This window comes from Ambystoma mexicanum, chromosome 1p (genome assembly GCF_040938575.1).
Source record: "Ambystoma mexicanum isolate Mex_15411 chromosome 1p, UKY_AmexF1_1, whole genome shotgun sequence".
Taxonomy (NCBI): Eukaryota; Metazoa; Chordata; class Amphibia; order Caudata; family Ambystomatidae; genus Ambystoma; species Ambystoma mexicanum.
Window position 1 is genome coordinate 263087764 of NC_090921.1, and position 16832 is coordinate 263104595.

General features: G+C 43.4%; 1 protein-coding gene across 1 annotated transcript in view; it reads right to left on the minus strand.

Annotated features, from left to right (window-relative positions):
* The window catches only part of LOC138568793 (diacylglycerol O-acyltransferase 2-like), a 414612-nt gene that overhangs the window by 205247 nt on the left and 192533 nt on the right, over positions 1-16832 (minus strand). Inside the window, exons 2-3 of the mRNA XM_069646568.1 lie at positions 10920-11017; positions 9513-9620 (exon numbers count right to left, since the gene is read on the minus strand). Of these exons, the coding sequence (XP_069502669.1) occupies positions 9513-9620; positions 10920-11010 (199 nt within the window). The 5' untranslated portion in view covers positions 11011-11017. The remainder of the gene's footprint in view (positions 1-9512; positions 9621-10919; positions 11018-16832) is intronic.

The window sequence follows — 16832 nt, forward strand, 5'->3', positions numbered from 1 at the left end:
TCGATGCTATCAAAAGCATGCGAAAAGTCAATAAGTGCTAAATATGAGAAAATATAAGTGCTAAATACACCTTTCTCCCCATTCTTATTGCCTCCATTTTGAAATGGTTTATTAGTAGGAGGTTCAAGGCCCAGCCAACTCCCCTCACGAATCCAGACTGTCTGGGATCCGCGTGACCACTTTCAGTGATCCAATTCAATAGATTGTGTTGAAGCATCGTTGCGTAAACGTTCCCCAAAACATCCAAAAGGGCTATCAGACATTAGTCCTTTGGATTTGCTCAGTTCCCTCTCTTAAATATAAGAACAGTAATGGCACTTTTTCAAGTTTTTGGGGTTGCGCACTTGATGGAAATTCTGCTAAACAACTCATTACATACATCGGCCCATTTCTCTGGAATTTTCTTTGGGGTATAGTTGGAGAGGCCATCTGTGCCAGGTGCCCTTGAAGCACTAACCTTTTTGATTATCTGCAAGATATCATCTCTGCCAAGCTTTAGATTCCAAAACTCAAGATTTGGCAGTACAGGGTCTTTCCAATTTCCTTTTTTACTATACAGTTCCATGTAATGCGTTATCCATGCTGTTTCGGATACCATGTTTGCCATAAGTGCTGTTAGTGGTGCGTCCTCATTGTTTATTATTTTCCAAAAGTCAGAGGAATTTTTGTTTCCCATCTTTTGCATTATGAGTTTGGCATCTTTTTGAAACATAAATGCTTTGTGGGCTCTAATCCAGTTCTTGTATTTGTGTATGGCTAGTATATATGATTTAGGATCCTTTGTTGGTGTTTGAATTATGGGACTGAGCAAAGTGTACTTTTATTAAAAAGAAATACACTCTGCACAGTTCCATAAATCAGGGTGGAACAGTGGAAAGTGTATTGAATCAGGGGGGAGCAATGAAAAGTGTAATTTTGCAGTGCAAAGTAACTTTGCACTGCAAAAATACACTTTTCACTCCTCCCCCCTGATTCATGGAACTGTGCAGATTGTATTTTTTTTAAAATAAAAGTACACTTTGCTCAGTCCCATAATTCAGGGTGTGTGTTGGCAGTGAAAAGTCACTTTGCACAGTGCAAAGAATGCCTTGAATCAGGCCCTTAGGTCGCTATATTTACAATATCCTCTTCTTGGTCCCATAACCTAAAGGGTGTTGACCATGTTAAATTTAAGGGGTCTCATCACGAGTTGGGCTGTACACTGCACAGTTCCATGAATGGGGGGGAGCCGTGAAAAGTGGATTTTTGCAGTGCAAAGTGAATTTGCACTGCAAAAATACACTCTACACAGTTCCATGAATCAGGGTGGAGCAGTGGAAAGTGTACCTTCGTAGTGCAAAGTGGCTTTACACCAGTGAAAAGTCAATTTCACAGTGTAAACATTTCCATGAATCAGGCCTTTAGTAGGTTGTGTGGAATAGTTTAACTGAATCTACTAAGCAGCTTCTGATAGCATGTGAAAATTTAATTCTGGTCTGTTGAGGGATTTTATTGGCCCAAGGTAAGACTGTTCCGGTGAAAGGTAAATATGAAAGGCTTTGGGAAAGTTATTATGCTGGGAATTATGTAGTGCTCATTTACCATATGACTAAGATATGGTGTTCCATCACGCAAGTTTTGGACATTATGGCGTTATAAGTTGCTAATTGATAACTTTTGTAATGATATATTATGTCTTTTATAATTTCCTTGTACAAAAATCCATGTCTGCTGAACTATAATAATACATAAATCCCTTTAAATACGAGAGGAATAATGAAACTGATATTTTACAAAGTGCTTCATGTTGGATTAATCCCACTTCTAAGCACTGCAATAATGGCCTATTATCACGCTTTTGCAACCAAGCACGTGCCAAAAGGTTTCCTGTGCCACTGCACGAAACTACCACCGATCGAAAAAGACCTGCCCAAAATGTGTTGTGAAGCTGCACGAAACTAGTACGGATCGAAAGACCTGCACAAAGTTTCTCATGGCCCGAACCTAGCATGGATCGATCAAAGATCTGCATGAAGTTTCTCGTGTTGCTGCGCAAACCGATCACAAATCGAAAAACTGTGCCAAGTTTCTCGTGTTGCATGGGTTGAAAAGAAAAGACTTGTGCAAACCGGGCGAAATTTCAGTGGCGGCAGGAAAGTAAGGCTGGTTTTGCAGATTGGGCGGAACCAGAATGTGTGGATTTTCTTGCCCCAAAAAAGCATTAATTCGTAAAAGTCAAAGCTACTAAGAGTGACTGGTTTGGCAAAACTATTGCTGCCTCTCAGCGTCTTAAACGTAAAGCATAGAGGGATTGGCGGAAGTCCCCTTCACCTCCATCATTAGCCACCTATACGCAAGCAGTACTTGATCTAAAACAGACTATTATGGATGCTAAATCTGAATGTTTTAACAATAGAGTTGCATCAGCCAGCTCCAACTCACGTGATCTCTTCCAGATTATAACAGAGTTTGAGGGTAATTCTCCCTCCAATGCATCATGTAACAGCGACACCGGTTGTTGCCAGATGATACATGACAAGTTTAACCATAAAGTTATTGGGCATCAACATGCAATTAAGATCAAACAAAAAAGTCTTTGCCAAAATAGAAAGACTAATCCCCACATCACTGTAGACCTGTTAAAACCTGGAGTGAGGGAGGAGCAGGCAGGTCTGGTTTTTTAATTCAGACCCTGCTTGGAGGTGCAAATTGTACAAATTGTGTCCGGGATGAGGCCCACCTCCTGTTTGGGGGGATAGCTGCCCCGTCATATTTGTGGCAAGTCTTTCTCCCTGGGTGACAAAACTAGTACATTTGTCATTTACAGAAGCCGCTGTTCCTATGAGGCTGAAGGAAGCATGGATTACTCCTCTCTTAAAGAAAAACAACCTCATTCGCAAATAATGCGAAACACTATCGGCCAATTACTAAAGTGCCGTTTTTATTGAACATTTTGGATCATGTTGCCTATGTCGATTTGAGGGATTTTATAGAGAATAACACCTTCTCAACCCAAGACAATTGAGTTTTAGAGCTGGATATGGGACAGCAATGGCACTGTTAGACCTTAGGTCCAACATTGCTGGCATTGTGGACCAAAGTAAGCCAGCACTACTTATACTGTTAGACTTGTCGGCTACGTTCGACCTGGTAGATCACTCATTATTGATCTCTAGGTTGAGTGCCCAGACGCATTGTTCCAATAAGACCTCCCAGTGGATTGCCTCTTTCTTGGGACCAAGGAATGCTAGAGTGGCTGTGGAAAACACCAATTCTTCTGTTTCATCCATTACCTGTGGAGTCCCTTAGGGATCTTAAATTTTGCTGTTGCTCTTCAATCTTTACATCATGCCTATTCTTGCTCTGTTGGATGACCTGGGTGTCTGGTAAGAAATATGCAGACGACACCCAAGTCGTTTTTTAACTTACAGGCTGTTATACTGAAGATGTAATGGCCATTAATATGGTACATGAGGCGATTCAGCTGTGGATGTGTATCAATTATCTGGCGCTAAATGCAGAAAAGACAGAGTTGCTGATCTTAGCACCAGGGTAAAAGATTAGCAACATGCCACTAGACTATGAAAGCCTCCTCATAGCGAGGAACATGATCAATGTATCAACGAAGGGCATCATCCTGAACGCTGAGCTGTCTATGAAACGGCATGTGGCTCAGGTTTACACATCCTGCGGATATATTCATGAACTTCTTTATCAGATCCATCCCTATATTCCCAAAAAAACAGCTCTCTCTTGGCTTCAGCCTCGATAAATTCAAGGCTGGAATACTGTAATAGCTTGCTATTGGGTACATCTAACACTAATGTTCAGCCTCTACAAGTTGTCCAAACTGGGGCAGTGGGAGCTAGCTGTGGTCTAGCTAGAAGGGAACATGTCGCAGTGGCCAGACGAGGTCTACACTGGTTCCATTTAAACACCAGATCACATAAAGCAGTCTCCGTCACCTTTAAATGTCGTAATGGAGAAGCGCTTTAGTATTTGGAAAATCATCTCGCCACTCTCGTCCCAGGTCGCTGTCTAAGATCTTGTGATCCGTCGAAATTGGTTCAGCCAAGATTTAAATTAAAAACCTTTTGTGGTTCCATGTTTCATTGTCAGGCACCATTATTGTGGAAAAAAACTAACACCTGAGCTTCGGCAAGTAACTTCTCTAGCTGAAGCAGGGCTTTGAGACTCTTTTGTTTAATAAAAAACTTGACTATCTTTGGTACAGGGTCCTCCATGTGCTCTGTTTCCTCCTGACTTCTCCTTGGTTCCTTCTTCCTCTGTTGGTATGATTATTTGTTGCCTTATTATTTGTCTGTCTCAAGTGCTTTGAGGCCTATGGGCGATGTAGCGCTATATAAACATTAAATCAAATCAATACGTTTCGATTTGTGGGTGAAAACATTTCTCCCGATTATCTGGACCATGCTCTCATTTTTATTTGTGGATACGCATCACCTTGTTGAACTTGAGTAAAGCAAATATATTTGGCTACAATGGAAAATTATATCACAAATAATTCTCTTTCTGAGGACCAGTAACCGCCTCTCCTAGAGACAGACACACAGCAGGCAGCTGTTGTGGGCACAGGTATCGAAGAAGCATACCCTGTAGCCATCCTGCGTGAGAACCAATTGGTAAGCAGTCTTAGAGCTTGGCTGGTGCTTTGTGAAGTGTTTTACTTTGATTGCAATCCGTTTTTTGGCTTGGTTTTTGGTGCCTTTGGAGAGACGTGTGTATTTTGCAATCCATTTTTGGGCCTGATTAGTGTTTTTCTGTGAAGTTTAGTTTGAGTTTTCCTTTGACTGCCACTCCGCTTTTAGAGCTGGTCTGCATCTAGAGTGCTCTACCTTTGTGCTGTAGTCCTTTGTTTGTTTCACCTTCTTTCCTTTCCCCATCCAACCCCTTAGCAATTGGCTTAGATAGTCAGGTGTCTCTTTGGCTTTGTCCTGGGGGCCATCTCTACCTGCTTTCCTCTGCCCCTCCCATCCACCTTCATCCATTCTCTGACCCTCCCTCCCCACTACCCGTACCCACCCATTTTGTTCTCATTAGTCAATGATCCCACACCTGACCGGTACAGCTGCATTTTAGAGGGCCTCTCAGTGCCACTTTGCCCGGGCAGCAGGCTAAGGGCCAGAGGAAAAAGGCAGCTCCTTTCTGGGCAGCTCATCTCCTTGTTCACCCTAGGACAACTGAAGGACCAACCTACAGTGCCAACTAAGGTAAGGTTGGTACAGGCGGTAAACAGAGCCATTGCTGTGCCCAATTAAAACCCTACCACTCTTACATTGCATTTACACCACTGTACTGGTTTACATTCTGCCCATTGGCTCACTGTTTGTTCTGAATCTAGGTGCATTATCCCCACTACTGTGAGTCGAATCTAGGAGCATTTTCCCCACTGCGGTGGGTCTTGAATCTAGGTGCATTTTTCCCACTATTGTGTATTTTGAATCTGGGTGCATTTCCCCGGATGCTGTGAGTTTTGAATCTGGGTGTTTTTTCCCCAATGCTGAGTATTTTGAATCTAGGTGAATTTTCCCCACTGCTGTGAGTTTTGAAACTGGGTGCATTTTTCACACTGCTGTGAGTCTTGAATCTGGGTGCATTTTTCCCACTGCTGTGTATTGGAGTCTGAGTGCATTTTCCCCACTACTGTGTGTTTTGAATCTAGAGGCACTTCCACTGCGTTGAATGTGTGAATTGGGTTCATCCTTCCACTAAAGTAGCCAGTGTAAGATCTGAATTTAGGTGCATTCACATTGTTCACATTGTGACTGTGGCTGCATTTTAGGCCCTGCACACCTTTTGAATCTAGGTTTTTTCAAGCATTGGGAGTGGAAAATGTGTTGAACTGAGCTGTATTCTTGGGGGCAGGAAATGTGTTGAACTTAACTGTATTTTGGGGATAGAAAATGTGTTGAAATTAGCTGTATTCTGGGGGTAGGAAAGGTTTAGAACCTGGATGGATTTTGGGGGTAGGAAAGGTGTTGCACGTAACTAACCTAACTGTTTAGGTCCCGATTGTGCCTGTTTTCGACCCAATATCCGTTTTACCTACCAGCCCTGAAACTACACTCAAAGTGCTACTTTCTCCAGTCTGTTGCATCTTCTCTGTTCTTTCTTTTTTGGTGGGATTCTGTACAGTAATCCTTCTACTTGGAGATGGTGTGTTTTATTAAAGTTTTTATATATTTTTATATAAACCTGATTGGACTTTATTTTGAACTGTGATACTATGTTTTTTGTGTCACAACTAGTTCACCTTCGTACCCCTCTTAAGAGTATAGCCTGGCCTCAGCCCGCATTACCACGAAAGGCAAAGGAGGTATATCTCTTGATTGGACCTGCGTTAATTTTATGATTGCATTGGCCCTCATTACAACTCAGGCGTTAAGGGTTAACGCCACCGTTAACCCTTAATGCCTGATTCTGATTTTAACGCCTGCTTTTAGCAGGCGTTAAAATCCATGGCGCTAATCCGCCATGATGCTAATTACGCCACCGTAATTTACGGTGGCGTAATTAGCGCCTTCCCCACTCCCATTATGCCCTATGGGGCAAAAATGGGAATGGGGAAGGGAAAATGGGAAATGGGGATTTACCGCCCCACTCACCTTGGAATGGGGCGGTAAATCCGCCATCCACCATGGTGTAAACATAGTTTACACCATGGTGGTAAAGTTGGTGTACTTAGCACCAAGGTTGTAATGACCTCCATTGTGTTTTGGTTTGTAGACGTGTGAGGGCTGAGTGGGCCATTTTACCCCTACTCTTCCTTGTACTCCTGTGAGGCAGAATCCAATTTGTCACACAGATAGTGCTGAACTCTTCATTATTTATAACCCAGAACTACTCTATACCAGACATATGGCACCCCTCCACCTACACACACATACTGGATGTCCTTACCCACAGACTACCCCATCCAACACTAGAACTACATTGGGAAAACTGGTGCAAGGCTCAATATTATCCACAACATCTCATGGACAGGTACCCTCCAGGTGCACATGAGACCGGGATCCATGGAACTCCCCACCCACCATTTCTCACCCACCAAATCTCAGACAGCAATCTTCCAACTGATCTACCCACCACTCAAATTCAACAAGGCATTTCCCAACAAAATCATAGATTTCATCACAAAAGCATCCATCAACAACACAACTAACATCTCCATAGTAGACCACGACCTGCCCAGGAGTCAATCTACCCAGCAACTACTTCTTAACACCACTAATGCATCTCTCACACAATGCACCTTCCAGATGCTTTGAAAATGGGAGAGACCACTGCTGAAGAAACCCACATTTCAACCGGATGACCTTGGGTATTAGAGCATATAGAACTATGGGAAGACCTCCACCAGTCCTGGTTACACCCTGTTAGTGATGACTACTGCAGAGTTTCAATAAAGGACCTTGATGGTTTTGAGCAAAACACAATTCAGTTTAGTATGGTTTCTTTTTCACTGACATGCAGATATAATGGCAAATTAATTTCTGACACACAGGTCAAGGCAATATCTAGAAACTAACAACACAAAAATGCATAATATTAATCAACCCTGCGTGCATACTTTTTTCACATGCATGTCAAGAAATACGTTGGGAGAGAAATAAACATATGTGACATGAAGTGGAGCCAGGAATCATGGAAAATTCCTAATTCATACAAAGAGAGTAATTGTATAATAATTCATATTTCAAACCCTTTTCCACAAAGATACCAACAGTGATCAAATCCTAAATTGACTATACGTTCACATACCATTGTAAACTCAAACCTGTATCCCACATGATACATACAAAGTTTGAAGTAGCAAAGCTCATGAAACTGGTCTTTCAGTGTAAAGCAGCACCCAGTTATGGTGCAAAAAGTAGATATAATGACTTTTAGAGAAATGTCTACAATCTTCACGTGGAACGGTATGTACTGGTGGATGTCTTCCCGCAGTTACATATACATTTGTTATCTGTTTTTTGCAGCACTGATTCATGTGATCACCAAATGCTTTGCACATATAATATAAGCTGTTATAATTAGAAATGTGAAGTTGGACCTCACTTTCTTGCTTTTTAGATGTATCCACTGGCCAACTATAGCCCCATTATGCATCTACCACTACATGTTAAAGTGATTGAGAAGACTGTTGCTAAACCAGTTGAACAAAAGGATCACTCATCACAACATCCTACAGGACCAAACATCGGGTTTATGACCACAATACAACGCAGGCAGCGCCATCATCTAAGTTATTGTTGACGATCTATACATCTAGGACAAACGGGACTGCCGTTTGTCGTCCCACTGTACTTCTCTGCCGCCTTCGCTACCGTTGACCATGTGGCCATCCTCAATATTCTCACAACGTTCATGGGCTTGGACAGATCAGTCATGCAGTGGTTCAGCTCTTGCCTCGCCAACAGAGAGAAATTCATGCAGATAGCCCCTACTGATCCCTACGCCATTCTGTAACCTGCAGAGTTTTGCGAAGGCCCATTCTGTCCCCTGTCTTTCTTCTGTGTGGGCCTCCCTCTGGAACAGCCTCCCTGCCTCTCTGAAACTTGAGGCGATCCATCTCTGGTTCTGGAAGCACCTCAAGACCTTCCTCTTTGCTTCTGCATTCGCTTCTCCTCTCCCCTGCTGATCTCCTGGCTGAATCTGAAACTGCACTGGTTACCTGGTTACCCTCGGATCTCGTGCCCATGTCCCCTCCCCGCCAGTTGCACACCTGCACTGCCCCCCTGGCAACCCTGGCACTTGGGCACTGTTTTTCAGTATCCTTCTGCCCCTATTAGCACTTGACACCTGATGTCTGCACTTACCCTTGCACTTGCCACCACTTGGCCGCCCTTTTATTCATTGTCTATATTTATTTTACTGCTATCCTATGTAAAGCACTGCCCCTTCACCCCCGCACTTGTCCCCTTCCCCCCTCCCCTGCACTTGTACGATCTCAATGTCACCTGCCCTAGTAGGATCTTTGTGGGTCTTCCCTCTGTCCCCCCTCCCTTGCCTCGTCGCGCCTTGAAGCACTTGTGTATAGGACTATTATAAATGCCACATCAGATCATATCATGGAACCTCCAGTGGAATTCCTTGGCAACACAACATCAGGATCATTTAGGATTCCGATCGTGTTGACAGAAAATATCCAAATTTAACCTGGGAATATGTTCTTCTCCCAACATCGGAATCATTTTGCAATGTGATAAAAAGGTTAAAAACAACATGTTATGCCCATGATCTAAAACTAACAAGCATGGTTAAAGAACGATCTGCAAATGCATTGAACATATCATTTCACATTACAGACTCGTCTCCTAAAGCAGACATTTTCCCTGATAAACTATAAACAGCTATCATTACTCCATGATTGGCAATCGTACCATAATGTCGTAGAGCGAGATACATTTTCGCTTTAAAAACAATTTTTTTTAAGGTTGGGGTGGCTCTGGTGATGGGGTTCTGAGCCCCCAATTTGCATCCTGCATGAAGCAATCCTGTGCTTGCCTCACCTCGCTCTGGCGTGTCTCTGTCAATCAGCACCCACAGGTAGTACAGGACCGGGATCAGCCACAGAGAGGTGAACAAGAGGTAGAAGAACACCACCGCAAAGACGATCCCTGTGGAGAGAACCGCAACAGTTTATCATCCCATCCCTGTTCAACCAATCAGAGGGTTGCGTGCTGGAGGGGACAGCACCAGAATATTCTATAGCAGTTATAGTGGGGCAACAACAAAATTATAAACAATGAGGGGACTTCTCATAAGGCAGAATGTGCCCACCTACGCATGGACACATGTCAGCTGATATCAGAAGATTGTGGCTTATATTTCCAATTGATAAAATAATCTGTGTTTTCAACTGACACTGAAACAACCAATCACTATCTCTCTTAGTCAAAAAATAGGTTTATAATCTGGCCCTAGAACATGGCAGCAGAAAATGTGGCAGAGCTCAAATGCAGGAGTCCTTTTGCCTTAAAGAGTCATGCCGGATACAGGTCTCCTACTACAGCCATCCACTCTCTCTGAGACCATAAGCATAACACAGGAGTTTAGGGGATTTTATGACTACAACATGGTAGCATATGAACAGAACAAGGAGTTGTGGCCTGTGCAACAGATTAGACACAAAGGAGTGCCTTGTGATGATGGAACGGACATTGAGCTGTAGTCTCAGACAATGGATTCAGCATGGAAATGGGACTTATAATAAGGGTTGGACCTGGGGCGTAGAAAGGCACGATGGAATGCACATGAAGCACAGTCTTTGACAAAACTATTTCCATCAGGGTGTAGCCTTTGAGAAAAGGTTTCTTTTGAGGCACGACTTCAATGAATTGGCCATGGAGTCTTACTGACAGCCTACGACAGTGGTGTCATCTGAATGGAAGCAGGCCCAACCAAAATGTATTGGACTTTAGGGCAAATGTTATGACAAGTGATTGGACTGTGGGTATGGCCAATGACAATGGTAGTAGCACCAGGAAGGAGAGTCCCATCAAAAAAGATTGATATGAATGCATGGCCTGTGACTATGGACATGGAGGTATGAAAAGATGTACATGGGGAAAAAGGTCCATACAATGGCTTGATATGAAGCCATCATTCATGGCAAGGCATTTTACATGGTGGCATGTCCTATTACAATGGGTTGCACATGGGAGTACCTACTAGGGAAATTAAATGGATATGGAGCTAGGTCAACGGACTGGCCTTGGAAGTGTGACCTGCGAAAATGGATCCTCTTCTCATTCAATTATTATTTTATATTACATAAGTAGTAGCCTCAGAGGGTCTATTTAGATATGACTCTGGGCACAGCCCCCAGCCACGGTTTAACATTGTCACTCAATTCTCCAGTGACTTCCCTGGGACTACTGCTGAAGTGACGACAGACAGGTGGAAACACCTCTTACCCATGCCGAAGAAGAATACCACCCCATGGGAGACGGCGAGAGACTGCAGGTGTTTTTTCATTGACTCATTCATCATTCCATGGCACTTCATGGAAAGCCTGCAATATGAAGACTAAGGATTAATTATAAAATCAGAAACCAAAACCACAAAGTCTGAAGATCTACAAAAGTTGTTAGAGGTATAGTGCTTGCACTCAGCTTTCACAGTCAATCCAGTGAGGGAAAACTGGGTTTAACTGGGTGTATTTCAATCATCTTGACCACCTGCATTCACTTCCACCAATCCCTCACTCTGTTCCTCCTGCACTGGAGGTGATCTATATCTCTGACAACAGAGCAGTCTCTCTAGTGCATGAATGTCCTCACCCTCCTTGTGTCTTCTGTGATGAATCCTGTGGATACCTCACTAAAACCCAGCCAAGAATCTCCTCCCAGGCGGCCATGGAAAGGCGGAGGCTTCCTGATCCTGACCTTGGGGGTGGTGTACTGCGGGGGGATCACTTAGGAGGAGACAAGGGCCAGGCTGGTGAGAAGATCCCGAGGGATGAGACATGGTATTGTTGGGCCCAAGACAGGAAAAGCCATTTGAAATCCCTAATGATAAAAATCTCCCTTAATCCCAAATGTGCAGTGAAAAGGAATATATAAACATTAGCTTAAATAAACTGCCTTACTCTTTACCAGTGCAATCTGATAATGTATTCCTAAATGCTTTTAACGGAAATAAAAATACCCTTACAAATAAGAAGTTGCCAACAAGCCCTACTGTTGTTGGGGACTACAAGTTCCATAATCCCAGAAGTACTGGGACGAGGAAGAGGGCCGAAGAGCAATGCAACAGTAGAGGTCAGGCAATCAAGCCTATCAACCCACACCTGAGGGCGGCTAAGAGGCTTAAAAGGCCCCCTCAGGTGCAGGCAATTAAAAGGCACTGGAACTTTGACTGACGTGCTTGCAGTAGTAGCAGAAGCAGAAAGAAGGTGGCACAGTGTTGGCAGTCCAGACAGAAGAGGGAGAACCGAAGGGATGTCACAGCTTTGACCAAGCAGATTCCAGCTGCCTGTCCTGTGAAAGCTGTGTTCCCCTAAACTCTGTTTTGCAGAGTTTATGCAATGGAAAGCGTAAAAATGTGACTGCTTTTCACCAGGTGAACCTAATTGCAGAGATTGCGCAGCAGGCATTTTGCAGGAGACAGTGGCCAGAAGTCGCTGTGAAGCCGTGAATCTCAGGAGCGAGAGAGGCTCCTCAATTCAATGACCGGACTAGTGACCCCTACATCAAGGAAGGGTGTGGGTCCCAAGTGAAGCCAGAAGTCATAGAAGATGTGCAACATTCGAGGAAAGTGAAGCCAGAAGTTGTAGAAGTGCTGCAGCACTTGAAGAAAGGAACACAGAAGCCGGTCAGTTTAACCGAGTGTTCTGATTCCTTGTGCAAGCACGGCCGGCAACAGTATCCAGTAAAACACTCACTCACATCTGAGCAAAGTGATGTTTAACCGATCGCTAATGGTTTAACAATGGAACTTGAGAATTGTAGCACCGGTGTATAGAAAGACATTCTTTCTTTCATTTGCGTAAGCCAGAAACGCAGTGAAATCTATTGTTGAACTTTAATCTTATAAAAACATATAAAGAAGTGGTTGCGTGTGCCTAATTACGATTTTGGAAGAAAGAGTAACTTCTGAATCCTTACTGAAGCAGTCAAACCATTGTTATAATAGGCGCTAAGTGTGTGAAAGTTGTTATTACAAGTTGGAAAGAGCAAGCATTGCCCAAGCCAAGAGTAAACAAAACGCTTCCCCAATTAAGACTGAAAGCAACCTTTCCCAGAGCCAAAGAATGGTTTAAATATTACTGTGAGCCAAATAGAACACCAGAATTGCCCAAGCTAAGTGTGTTCAAACAATGCTTGAAGCCAAGAGAGTGGCAACAAAGCTTCTTGAACTTGTTCTTTGAAGCAGACACATCCTGTATTGCCAAATCCAATAGGAATAAGAGAGATGTGTATCCTAAAGACAATTTGGGATTCTCCTTGTTGCAGACAGATAAGAGTGGCAAAGAGGCTAACCCTCTGAAAAGGTAATATTCAGAGGAAGAGTGTCTTGCCAACTTAAGTTATTAAATACCAAAGCTGTATCAGTGTTAAAAAGTACTGAAGCTGTATGTGTTTCACACGCTACTGAAGCTGTGGTGGTGTATGTGGTTATCAGTAGATCTGGTACTTCAGTAGCATAAGTGAACGTGGAATACTGTGAGGCAGAGGAGTAGACCCTCACGGTAAGATCTTGCAGAAGTTACTTGAAGCTGAGAGTTGCTAAAAAGAAAGTATTAGTGCTGTGAAGTCATCCACAGATACAGATTGTAAATTATGAAGACAAACTTAAGAAGTACTACTAAAGGACTGTGGTACATTAACATTATCAGAGGATGTGCTCATGTTAACTTAACAAAGACCTGTGGTATTTCTTCTTGAATAACTGGAAGTTGTGATAAAGCATCCTGGCTGGAAATAACATTGAAGTGGAAAGTCTTTATTCCAGCAAAGGTTTTTCAGATGTTTGAACTTTTGTTAAGAGAACTTTACCTTCGTACATTGAAGGAGCTGTAAGGAAGGCATGGTATAAACAGGAAGACAGACACGAGTGACCACAGTTCAAGGGTGTTCATTGAACTTCAAAAAGGGTTGGAAAAATACCTATCTAATCCTAAATCTATAGATGGAAGCAAGCTAAGCTACGACCATCAAAAAATAATAACGCAGTCCTAGTGGTGTCTTGTCAAAATACAAGGGCCTACGCTAATAAGCCCATTGCCAAGCCTTACCTCTAAATGCAAATAGTGTGGGGAACAGTTATACGAGAAGAAAGAAGTGTTCAAGAAAATTATATGTCAGGATGCTCAGGCCGTTGGCCTCCCGTCTCCACATTTTCAGCATGGGACAAGGCAGTACACTCAAGCTTAGCACAGTCTCTGGTTTTTCTAGCACTAGGATACAGTTCAATCATTGGCATCGGGGCCTTCTGTGCCCAAGTCTCTTTGCCTCTCAAAGTTTCTTTCTTCAGAGGGCTTGATGCGACAAACAAACAATACGTTCTTTTCTTCTGAGGACTTCACAAGTACTCAATTTCTCAGGCAATTCACTATTCACCTCGGATTCCCCTCTGCCAGGCTTAGATCCACTTTAACACACTGTTCAATTAGTCTCCCTCCACTGGACTCGGACCAATTAACTTTTTTACTCAAATTAGCTTTTACCATAAAGCTCTCAGCTGATCTCCCTCTGTCAGGCTCAGACTAACTCTTTAACACAATGTTTAATTCCAGGTGTCTCTGTTCACCCCGGATCCGCCTCAGCTGTTTTAACACAATTTAACCGGAGTATCCTTCCCCAGCCTTCTTACTTTCAGATTCACTTTTTTTTTTACTGTCGGAGACTTGCAAAACTATATGGCTTTGCTTTAATCCCATACATGACCAATCTGACACAACTGCATTCTGGTATTTGTATTTCTTTATATTCAGTTCAGTTTCAATCAAGCCTTCTTGGGGATTCTGTTCACTTTTCCTCCACTTAGTGATTTCCCTGTTTTGGCTTTTAGCTTTGCTTGCGTTTCAATGTTCTCATCACTTCCCTTCACTTCAGGGTCTTCACTTTCATTTTACAGAGACTCCAATATTGTGTTAACTCACACAGGGTCACTCTGTTACTTTGGCTCTTATTATCTTTCAGGTATCACTTTCAACTTGGGTCGCCCTCATCCGGGCTCAGGTCCTTCAGGTATCACTTTCACCTTCCTTTTTGGGTTCAGGCTACTTGCCCGCTTTACTTAGTGCCTTCCCTTATGCGATCCACTTCCCACCTACTTGCCCGAGTCTCTCTCACTCTCACGTTTGATTAGACTCACCAGGCAGCATTGCAAGGTCAGAGGTTCCGTCCGTTGCCATGGGGATGAGGTCAGGGTCTCACCACCTGCCCCTCTACATCCTTGCGGTTGGCACTGGCCCCGAGGGAACAAGCAATTGTCCGGAACTCAAAAGCAAGGTTCTGGCTGCCTGAAATCAACACGTAGGAGCCACGGCTCCTGTGACACGCTGCAACCCTTCCTTCTCATTGGGTCAGCGTCACTGCACACTGTTCTCTGGATTCACCTGACAGCTCCCATTCTCCTGGATTCTCAGCTCCAGACAATCTTCCCAGCTTTCTTTTGGTGTTTGGGATTTGAAGAGGGCTCCTCTGCACGGTCTCAGCCTTGCAGCCTCCCTCTTGCTCTCCCAACTGCATCTGACCTTACTCTCTCAGCAGCCTCCATTTATACACTGGTGTGAGGTTAATGGGTAGAAGGTGTGGTTAGGGTTGGCTATGCCTGACCTTGCCTGACTTCATTAAGGGGACAGCCTGCTTGTAGTCTGTCTTCTGTGTCTTAGTGGGGCTTTCACTGGTAATCCTCACCTCTCCAGGTTGCCTCCTCTTCTTCGCAGTATTATGCGAAAATGGGTGGGAGGAGATTGTGTGGTTGAAAATACCCCCAAAAGACAGAGGGGTTGTATGGTTGTGGATAATGGGTGAGAGGACGATACCATGTCTCGCCTAGGGTATTCTCATGTGAATGAGCCCGGGTGATCCTCCTGCATCGGTCCACCCCCAGGGTCTGGATCCAAAGGCAATGGCTGTGCCCCGACAACCCGAATAGAGGATTCTCTGGGTCTAACTGGGAGAATACTCCTAGGTTTCTCACAGAGTCAAGAACTAATTTAAGGCAGTGTTACAGCCGGATTAGACTGTGCTACAAACTCAGATTTCCTTATTCCTTTCTTTTCTTGTTCAACATTGAAGTTGAAACCTGGGGAAGAATTCACCCAGGTTATCAGGAAAGACAGAGAATATCATTATTGATGCTATTGTGAATTACCATATATTTTCTTTGTGTATTTTATGTCTAAGTGTGAGGGGCAGATATGTTAGAGTGTTTTCCTTTAGTTTGGAAAGGCAGGGAAATCCTTGTCAGTATAGGGATAGTGAGGCGTTTGATGAAACTTTTGATTTAATAAAATGGCACATTTTGAGAAATCATCCAAAAGTTGTCCGACTCACATTTCTGACCCCTCACACTTCTGATTGTAAGCATGTGTGTCGGAGGAGTGCATTTCAGTATAGCGCATGCTGTAGGAGCATGTGTTGTAGGAGCACGTGTTATAAGAGTGCATTTCATAAGAGTGTGTGGTAAGTGTGCACCGTAAGAGTGTGTGGTTGGAACATGTGTTGAAAGAGCATATGTTGTACATCCACATGTTATGTTTAGTAGGCGTGTGTGCAGTAGGTGTGTTTTTCATTGAAACATGTAATATAGGAGTGTGTGATGTAGGAGCGCATCTTATTGCAGCATGTGTGTAGGAGCAAGTGTCATAGTAGGAGCATGTGCCGTAGGACTATGTGTCATTACAGCATGTGTCGTAAGAATGCACTGTAAACATCTGTCGTAAGAGTGTCTGTGGTACGAGCATGTGTCGTAAGAGCATGATTCGTAGGATCATGTGTCACAGGTGCAGATGTCGTAGGTGCACATGTTGTAGGTGCATCTGTCATAGGTGCATCTGTCATAGGTGCACGTCAAAGGTGCATGTGTCATAGGTGCATGTGTTCTAGGTGCATGTGAGAGCACTAATCATACATCTACGTGTTATGTGTAGTAAGCATGTGTGTTTTATGTGCACGTGCCATAGGAGCACATAAGTAGTGTTTATATACACAATATTATGTGAAGGCATTGTGGAGTAATAAACAGTCAACAGATTCTGAATTAACAATACAGCTTTATTAACATGGGATTTCCCTACCAAACCAAAACTAAGGAAAGTCCAAGAGTTCAACTTAGGAATCTGTGTCCAAAACCTATTCTTGCCCTCACAACTAATC